The sequence below is a fragment of the Chaetura pelagica genome, unplaced genomic scaffold, assembly GCF_000747805.2.
Source record: "Chaetura pelagica isolate M959 unplaced genomic scaffold, ChaPel_1.0 scaffold302, whole genome shotgun sequence".
Lineage (NCBI taxonomy): Eukaryota > Metazoa > Chordata > Aves > Apodiformes > Apodidae > Chaetura > Chaetura pelagica.
The window spans coordinates 1275738-1285572 of record NW_009952561.1 but is presented as its reverse complement, the minus strand read 5'-3'; the positions used below and the strand labels follow the sequence as shown (position 1 = coordinate 1285572).

General features: G+C 43.0%; 1 protein-coding gene across 4 annotated transcripts in view; it reads left to right on the top strand.

The window, feature by feature from the left end:
• WHSC1L1 (Wolf-Hirschhorn syndrome candidate 1-like 1) overlaps positions 1-9835 on the top strand; it is a 31456-nt gene that overhangs the window by 1151 nt on the left and 20470 nt on the right. For all 4 annotated transcript variants that reach the window (XM_009993222.1, XM_009993221.1, XM_009993219.1 and 1 more), the window contains exons 2-7: positions 1-52; positions 2956-3024; positions 3469-3628; positions 4073-4227; positions 4989-5489; positions 6285-6411. The exon at positions 1-52 is cut by the window's left edge and continues 6 nt beyond it. In XM_009993222.1, coding sequence (XP_009991524.1) covers positions 1-52; positions 2956-3024; positions 3469-3628; positions 4073-4227; positions 4989-5489; positions 6285-6411 — 1064 coding nt within the window. The remainder of the gene's footprint in view (positions 53-2955; positions 3025-3468; positions 3629-4072; positions 4228-4988; positions 5490-6284; positions 6412-9835) is intronic.

Here is a 9835-nt window from a genome sequence, read left to right as displayed (position 1 = left end):
GGAAGAGCGCAAGGCGCACAAAATTCCAAAATTAGAACCAGAGGAACAAAATGTAAGTGGAATAACAGTTTCAGCCATCTGTCTACCTGATGTTGTTGGTGGAGTATGCGTCTCCAGCACTGGTTTCCCCTCACCTGTCATTTTGCACATGGTTAAGGTCACGAGGGTTGATTTTACTTGTCAGATATTAGGTTGCTAGGAGCTGCATTTCTGGGACAACCCAGTTTTGGTGAAAAGACTGTAGGTAAAAAATAAATGTTAGAAAAGGTTCTATACTATGTTTTAATATTGTTTAGTGCCTGACGTGTTCAGAGTTTGCTTCATTCAGATAGTGTTGAACGTGGAGCTTTTGGACAAAAACATCCAAGTATCCACATTCCTCAGAGTGCCTCTCAAAATAAGGATGGGCTGGTCAGTGGAGAGTCAGGTTACTTGGAGTGTTCAGCACTGCAGCTTTTCATTCCTTTTTGAAAAATATTCCAAATACCATGATAATGTGTAAAACCCAAGAGCTGTGTAGCATATATAGGAGAAATGAGTATTCCCAAACCAATAGGCAAATTAGAAGTACCATTTGACCTGGAAAACTTTGGGAAAATTTAGTATTGATGTTTGTTACTGTTTCTGTCAGGTTTTGTAGCATGGTTGTACTTACACAGAGTGTATATCTGGGGTGGCGTTTTAACTTGGATTCCAGGAAGCAGAAACAGATCACTGGGCTGTGGTGCTCTCAGCCGCTCTTTTCTTCCGGTCTTTAAGTCACTTCAGTACTTCTGTTTCCTTTTCTCTTGCTTCTTCCTGCCAGCTCTGAGCTGCTGGTTTCTGTGTGTTCCAGCCTGAGGGAAAGGGTAACAGAGAGGAGTGGTGAGTGCCAGGGATGGGGAAGTTGCCATATCAGGCCAGGCCAGGCGTGGCTGGGCTGTTCCAGTATCTGGCCGAGTTTCATGTAAGTCCCTGTGACAGCCCCTGATACCTGCTGCTCTTGGTAGGTCTGGGAGAAGATCCTGTCCTGTAGGGATAAGGACTCTGATCTGGTGCAGCAGCATCTTCCGCTTGATTAAGTTGTTGTTTTTAATGGAAGACTCACTGATTTTTCACGCAAACATACACAAAAAAGCCTAAATATTCCTGACCAGGAATATTTACAAGTTTTATAACTGTTACATCTCCCTTCTGGTAAATGGACCTCTTCCAGAGATCAGGGTGGTGATGTACCAAGATTTTGAGCTTCTACTAGATTTGATCAGCATGGTGACTCATAAAGCTTAGTAAGAGCTTAATAAACATTGTAGTGCAAACTTGAAACAGACTATCCAGTTAGGACGCTTGTGCTGCTCCTGTGTTTTTTGTCCACCTGTCCTTTGTTTGCTGTTGTCATCATGCATTTATCCCCCAAGTTTAACTGAAATCAAACCTTAGTGAGTTTAGTTCAGCTAAAGACATGGTCTTTATCCACCTTTTCTGGCCTCTTTGCCTGTCTTTCCTCATCCCCACATCAGGCTGTCAGCTTTGCCTTTCCCTTTTGTCCTTCTTACCAGGGACTCTGATTCTACTCTGTCCCTCTCCCTCTGTTTAACTGGTGTTACTTGGCTGTTATGAGAACTTCATCTTCTGTCTGTCTTTCCTAGATTGAACTAAAATCTTGCTTTGCAAATTCCAAGTTCCAACTCATTTGTGTCATCCAGAACTCACCAGGAAGCTTTGTCTGGCTTTTGTCCTGTAGCTTCAGTTTCCTTTTCCAAAGATGATGTTGCAATACAGTCCATCATGTTATTCACCCTTGTTTCAGACAGTAGAGCACTCTGACATGAGCAGTGTCAGTGGTTTTTGTTATGATTTCTCCAGGGCAGTTGCAGGTTCATCCTCCTGCCTCTTGGCTTTCCACTGCATAGTTTCATCTTCATGTACATTTGTTGTGTGCACTTGAATGGTGGGAGACTTGTCACTTAGGATCACCTTACAGGAACAAACAAAATCTGTGGTATACCAGTTGGTTTACAAGTACACTCAGCAGGACTGTTAGAAAGCAGGGTGATCATTCCCACACTGATCTGTGGAAACCCACTGGCTGTGGGGGGACATTTGTACTTGTAAGACTGATCTGAAATGGAAATGTTATGAAAACATTGAATTTTAAGCTCTCAGTACTTGTTTGAAAAATAAGCTGCTCTGACTCCTCTAACTAAAGACTTTTCCTCTGCTCTAGTAAAAGCAAGTGTCTGCCTCTGTCTCAGAAGATAGGCACAAGTTTAGATGGGCCCAGCTCTTATCTTCCCACCTGCTGCCATCACACTCCCTATCACAGCCATTCCACTGCTGGCTTCTGCTCGGTGATGATCCCTCTTCTCTCAAAACCTTTCCTTGTCCTACTCCGCCAGGAGAGCCTGCGTGCCTCAGCCTGGCTTACAAATGTCCTGTAGGATTTATGTTGTTGACTTTTGATCCTCCAAGTATAATTGTCAACTATACACAATTTAACACTGATTTTACAATTTTCATATTTTGTTCTTAATGTGATTCTTGCAATGCAGTTTTTGCAAATAACTGGTCTGCAGTGACACTCATCACATCACTGTGGGTACCTTTCATGTGTTCTTCTCTGTTTCTCTGAAGTTTTGTATTAATTGAGTAGAAAGTGATTTGGGTTTAATGTCCCTAAGTTTATGTTCTTCCATTACCTGTTACAGGAGAAGATTGTTTTCCATGGATATGATGGTGATGTAAACAGTGTAGGGGAAAAAAGGCATTTATTGTTTGTGATGCTACGGTGTTTTGAACTGGGCATGAGGAGTTGTCATGTTCATATTTTTTAGGATCATGGTTGCCTTTCTCTCAGTGAATTATTTTTTTCTGCCTGGTTTCATTATTATGCTTTTTTGTTGTTGTTTTATTGTCCCCTTACCTTGTTTGTGTTTGTTTTCCTTTTTTTTCTCTTCATTGTTTCCCATTTCCTAGAGACCAAATGAGAGGCTTGGCATGCTGTCAGAAAGGCCAAGAGAAGATACAGTGTTGGAGGAAGCCCCGGTTAGTACTTGTACTGATTAACACTTTGAACTTCTAGTGTGTTACTATTTTGGGGCTAATTATTACATGGATTCTTTAATTTGTCAGATAAATCAATTGCCAATTCTTTTAATTCTTAATAATCATTACTGCACCAGAGCATCTCTTGTTGTGCTGCATTTACTTTATTGCTTTTGCTTTATCCCAAAAGCAACGTTCTCCATCAACAGAGACATTCTGGGGGGTGATGGGGGCTGCTGTTGTGTCCCTTGGTTAGTCAGTGACCATGGTGTGTAAATCCCAGCTGCATGGAGCTCCTTGCTGTCACGTTTCTCAGAAACATTTATCTCGTGTTAGATTATAAAACCTCAGGGATACCTGAAAGAACAAGTCCCCTGGATGGTGTCCTTGTCTCTCCATGCACTGAATTCTCTTCTGTGGCTTGAAGGTTGCACTTCTTTGTAGGTCCAGCAGCTCCTGCCCTCCCTTCCAACTCAAGTCACCCACGATGTCAAGTTTCAGGTTGGCGATCTGGTTTGGTCCAAGGTGGGAACGTACCCGTGGTGGCCTTGCATGGTTTCATGTGATCCACAGCTCGATGTTCATACCAAAATTAATACAAGAGGTAAGAGGGGAAAGATCTTTGCCAGAATGTATCAAGTGTCTGTAGTTGTTCCTTTATTGAAAATACTTTGTCTATGAATGGCCTTCGCGGGAGGAATTCTGCTTGTGTGGATGCTGAACAGGACGGTTTCTAAAAGGCATCAAACTACTTATTAAATTACCTCTACAGATGAGCCTGTGCAATTTAGGCTTGTGCACAGACACTCCTACTGTTCTTAAGTCATTGTGTTTATGAGAAGATGCTGAAAAGTGTGAGGGTGTTCAGTGTGGGCAGGGTGTGCTTCTCTTCCCATCTCAAACTGTTCTAAATCTAGGCCTGTCTTAGTTCTAAACTTTACCTGGGTACTTCCAGCTGCAGGAATTGAGTGATGTGGAGGATGAAAGCAGAAGCTAAACCAGCAAAGAGATGTTGGTAAAACAGCTCACTGGAGTTTTTCATTTCCAGGTGCCCGTGAATACCACGTTCAGTTCTTTAGCAACCAGCCAGAGAGGGCGTGGGTGCACGAGAAGCGGGTCCGAGAGTACAAAGGACACAAACAGTATGAGCAGTTACTGGCTGAGGCTGCTAAGCAAGCCAGCAACCACTCTGAGAAACAGAAGGTATGGGGAGCACTATGTGTCTAGAGGGTACTGGCAGTGCCTGTGCAAGTGGAACTCTGGTGGGGCAGTTCTGACACTGCAAAGTCCTTTACCCTGTAAAGGGCTGTCCACGTTTCACTGGCAGAAGTGGTTTTTTGCAAAGGTACCAAAAATGTGTCCATACTCTTGTGACTTTTTGGTAGCTGACCCTACTTTGCCAGCTCCTTGTGATGGTAGTCATCCTGCACATACTGAGTAAAAACAGTCAATAGTGTGTTCAGGATCAACCTGTTCTTTGGAAAATATGGTTTATACAGGACATTCTTTGAGCCCCTGATACTAGTGGGTATGTTCTTTTCCATGGTTTTATTGGAAAGGAAGTACTACCTACAGGAGTTGCTGTGCAGACTGTACTTCAGTCAATATTTATGCTAATCAAAACAGTGATGTGGAAGAAAAAAAAGTGTTTATAGAAAATAAAGGAGGATTTTAAAAGAAGATAAATTAGGATTAATTCTGTGTCTCATAATAGAATTACAGGCTTGAATGCTGCCTTTTCTTGTCCCCACTTAAGTTGTAACTCAGGGCAGATGCTTTTTAATTGTGATGTTCCAGCCTGGAGTATCTGCTTGTGCATTGTCCACCTTTCAAAAACACCCTTTAAATGGAGAGCAAACTTAAATCTGCTGCCTGAGAGATTTAAAGGACCTCAGGATTGCATTTTAAGTGCTAAACGTGGCAAAATCTTCAGTGTAATTAGCTGCTTGTCTTTGTTCCTTAAGATTCGCAAACCAAGGCCACAAAGGGAGCGTGCTCAGTGGGACATTGGTATTGCCCATGCTGAGAAAGCACTGAAAATGACTCGGGAAGAAAGGATAGAACAATACACCTTCATTTATATAGACAAAGAGCCAGAGGAGGCTTTGTCCAAAGCCAAAAAGACTGCTGCTTCCAAATCGGAGCCCAAGAAGAGCCGCCGGCCCAAGCCCGCCCTGAGCAGCCAGGACCCCGCCGAGCCGGGGGCAGCATCGCCTTCCAGCGCCGAGGGCCGGAGGCAGAGCCAGCGGAGACAGCCCAGCCTGGAGGAGGAGGAGCCACCTCCCGTCAAAATCGCCTGGAAAACGGCTGCAGCTCGGAAATCCCTACCTGCCTCCATCACCATGCACAACTTGGACCTTCAAAAATGTAACATGTCTCCAGTTGTTAAAATTGAACAGGTTTTTGCCCTTCAGAATGCTGCTGGGGATGGAAAGCTCATCGATCAGTTTGTTTATTCCACTAAGGTATGTCCCTTTTGGTGCAGTAGCTCCTCTTTTTTTCATAAATATCTTGCCGTGGAGCTTAAACTTGTGGCCACCATTCATGTTCCTTCTGTTGGAGCGACCAAACCTAACAAAAGAGGAATGTGACAACAGAATCCTTTAGTGCACTGACCTCTTAATGTCGGTGCATCCAGAAGTCTCTGGCAGTCACCACTTGACTGGTGGCAGAGGAGCTTCCTACAGGTGGTCACATTTTTGTTCATAACACATTCAAAATGTTAAAGCTGATTAATCTCAGCTTCTGAGTTGAAGCAATCCAGCAATTCTCTGTAAATCTTAAAATTGTGGGGAACGGATGAGATGACAAAACTGCTAATAATGTGTTAAAAAGTAATAACTACATGTTGTGTAACAGACTTTTAAAATGAGTTCTGCCTCCTAGCTTCCTTCAGGTGCACAGCAGCTTCTCACAGTCAGTGTAAGGAAAAGGTTTAGGACTATTTCTCTGCCTCCTTCTTCTGCCTCTCTACCTGGAGGGTATTTATTTCATCCTAAACATTAGAGAGAAGGTAATGTTTAGAGGTTAAGAGAATATTTTCTTCTTTTTTTTTTTTTTAAACTTGTGTGTAAGGGGAGATTGAGAGGGATGGAGAGTTCTGCAAGGAAGCAGCTGAGTAGTAGATACCAACATGTGCGTGTGTTGCGTTGAAGAGCATGGGATGTTTCTCTTAGACTTAGGAGTAGATCAGTATGCTTGTTGGCAACAATTTATACCTGAGTAGGTTAAGAGAATATTTTCTTCTTTTTCATTTCAAGGGAGTTGGTAACAAAACAGAAATAAGCGTCAAGGGGCAAGAGAAACTTAATTCTTCATCAAACCAGAGAAATGAAAAAGCAGCAGTGCAAAACGTGTCCTCTCCTGAAACAACTTCTGGGTCAACAGGTAGGCAGAACTGCAGAATCCTTCTCTGCCATCTAGCATTTAAATTCGGATACCAAATGTTGTCTCATTAGCTAAAGATGATTATTAACATCTTTCTGTTTGCATGATAGTTGTACCAGGCGTGGCTCATGTCACACGTGCTGAGCCCAGGTGCTTGAGAAGCACAGGATGTCTCTGTGGTGGGATTAGCTGTTTGGCCTCTGAACTTCTAGTGTCTGCAACATACAGTGTCTAAGCCACCATGTTAGAAGGACGGATGCCTGGTGGAGAGCAGATGGCAACTTGTTTTAGAAGACAATACACTGGATGTGTGTTAGAGTATTGGAAAGGGGTTTGGCACCCAGCGTAAAATACAACAGCTGGGATCAAGGAGTCTGGAAGTGGCATAGTTCAGTAGGGAGTGGCTCTGAACCAGGATGGCTGCTTCCCTAGACTTTGTTGTCAGGTTCCTCCATGACCTTTGTAAAGGATAGTGATCTTTTTTTTTTTTTTTTTTTTTGTAAAGTGCTTCATCTAAATCCATCAGCAAAATGAGAGGGCTCTTGCCTTCTGAAGGCATTTTAGGGGCCCTGTCATAAAGCACTAAAGTTGGAAGTGTTATGTCTGAGGAAGAGGAACTGCTGAAGCAAGCAATGGAGCTTGAGACTGAAAAGGGAAAGCCTGGAACACACTATTTGAAGTTTAATTTGTACTACAGTCATAGAGAAGAATGAGAGGGTTAAGTGGGATGAGTGCTTTCTAGACTTGGAATGTTCTTTTCATGTTTTGATTTCTGAGAAGCAGCTAAGGGGGCTTCTTTGTGAGATTTTTCCCCACCAGCAGAAACTTCTCTGCTGTGTGTCCTTTCATTATCCTCAAAAGGAGCTGGATGCCCTTTGGTGAAACAGCGGAGGTTCCTGTGAAGGGACAGTTTTGAGTCATCCTGAACCCAAGAGCTTTTCAAGTTCCTCCAGTCCCACTAGTGGCTTCTGTTTTTCAACCACAGATTTTGTATAGGCTGTGTACAATCCACTCGGGATTGTGTGTTTGTTACTGTGCTTGTAATCATACCCTTGGTGTAGTCTCAAACATACTTACTTTTACATTGGGTTTATAAAAGTAAATTTTAGATTGCAGCAGGACACCTTGATTTTCTCTCCCAGCAGGATGTACAAATGCTTGTGGTGTGGAAACAAAAAGAGGTGGAAGAGTTTTTACAGTACATGTTAAAACCTCCTCCTCTCTTCTTGAGACAAAAAGTCTCAGTGCTGCCAAGTGTCACTTCTGCTTTAGTTCTCCATCTCTCTGGTTATTCTCCATTTCCAAACATATAAAAAATGAGACTCCAGATCAAAACCTCAGTGGTCAGCACGCATGGGATCTCTGTCCTCTGCAAACACTCTTTGGTTTTTGCACTTGTATAGTTTTTAGGATGATTTATTTTTATATGCACAGTCTTATGGACTGTATCTAGGGACTTGGCAATACAGGCTGACTGCTCGGACAGTCTGGTGCCAGTGGGGTTTCCTCTGCTGCTGTTGACAGTGGCTCTTCTTGCCAGTGTGAGTTGCTGTAGCTGCTTCAGTTTTTTCCAACATTTGCTCCTTGCATTGCCTTGCAGCAGCAGAGGTGGTTGCTGTGTTGCTTCTCTCAGCTGGGAACTAAAGGCTTCACCTTCACAATGGCTCTTCAGACGTAGGGGGGTGAGAATTCTGAGCCTGTCTTTTTTCATTTTCTTAGGTTTTTTGGATACGTAAAACTCCACCTGGTAACACCCTATAGAGTGCATGAGCTTTACTTCCGTATACACTCCAAACAGTCACTTTCAAAGCCATTTCCAAAGTCCAGACAGTTCTTGGTCCCCTCTCATGGAACATAACTGCGAAGCCCTTTTTTCAGATTTAAGGTGACCGGAACGTCAGTACCTTCACGGTAAAGTATTCACAGAATGACTGGGAGTCCTTACTGGTATCCTGCAGTTAGATATCCAGAATTCCATAATGCCGGGAAAATGAGCCTGTAACTTGAAATCTGACAGTAAGACAACACCTGAGAGAATTCCTAGTGCCTCTGGTCTCCACATGCAGCTGAAACAGGAATGGCCTGGCCTGGCCAGTAGCGAGGTAGATTCTGGAATCTGTCCTGAAACTCTGGAGCAAAGTTTGCACGAAGACGGGATAGGAGCTTTGTGGAGGTGATGCACTGGATCCCTGGAGAGCGGGAAGAGGAGAAGTGCCCGTTGCATTGATCAGTGTTGCTTGCAGCCAGTGTTTGATTGTGGAGTTCCTCCTCTGGCACAGGGCTGGCATCTTACTTCCCTTACTACAGTGGGGCAGCACAGGGAGAATATCCATTGTTGGGTTCATTAACTGTTTGGTGACACTTGCTGAAATTTACTTGAAGTTGTTTCAGAGGATTTTGGGCAAACAGAAAGATGATAAAGGATGGCCCCTGGCTTGAGTGCCAAGATCCCTTGTAGCTGTGTGTGTGTCTCTGAGGATGTGACTCACTGGATCTGAGTGCTAACATGGATGATGTTGACCTGAATTAGTAATTTTCAATTATTAATAACTCATTGCTATTATTAACTGGTTAATATGCTGTAAAACTTTTCTCCCTTCAAGAAAAACAGTATTTCACCCTCAGAAATACAGTTATTGTAAAACAATTGCTTCTTCAGGGAGAGTTCAGTTACTGAGATATTCCTGAGCCACACAACCTTGATAAAAATGCTCATCCCATTAATCGAGAGGAATCTTGGTTGTATGTTTGTTGTTTTTTTTCCTGAAGTCCTTGTGAAAGGCTTGCTTTCAGTGTCTGATGAGCATCTGCCCATCTCTTGGGGTATTTTTGTCTCCTAAAAAGACAGCACAGGTTTACAGCTCCAAACCGTGTATCTTTCTGGCACTGTGAGCTAATTCCTGGCCCCAATAATTTGTATTTTTGCTTGGAAGAATGATATTTTACGTTCATGTTGTCTAAGTGAAACTATCAAAACTGAAAAACAAGGAGAATGTTTCACAACAGATAATCTTCAAACCCCAGTTTTCTGTCAGCACAGCTCTGTGTGTTTGCTGTGCTTCACCAGTCACACGTGGTGGTCAGTGTTGTCTCTCATTGTGCCCTTTCTGGATGTACTGTGGCCTAGAAAGGACTTCTGGTTTTGCCAGTCTTAGATGTCAAAAAAGCAGTAGCTCCAGCTTCATCTCTTGAAATGTCCCAATAACCTTCATTAATCAGTTTGTTTTCCATGGTAATATTTTCAAAAACTTGGTTTTCACTTTCATTAATGATATTAACACATCACAATCACTGCTTCTGTTTGTGAGTTTTTCTTCACCTCTCGCAATCTTCAGTTGAGCGTCCAGATTTCATGTTGATGGCACGTGCTACAGCCTGGTTCTTGCTGTAAGTTTTTGTGTCAGTCAGTTCTAAGAAAGGCTCT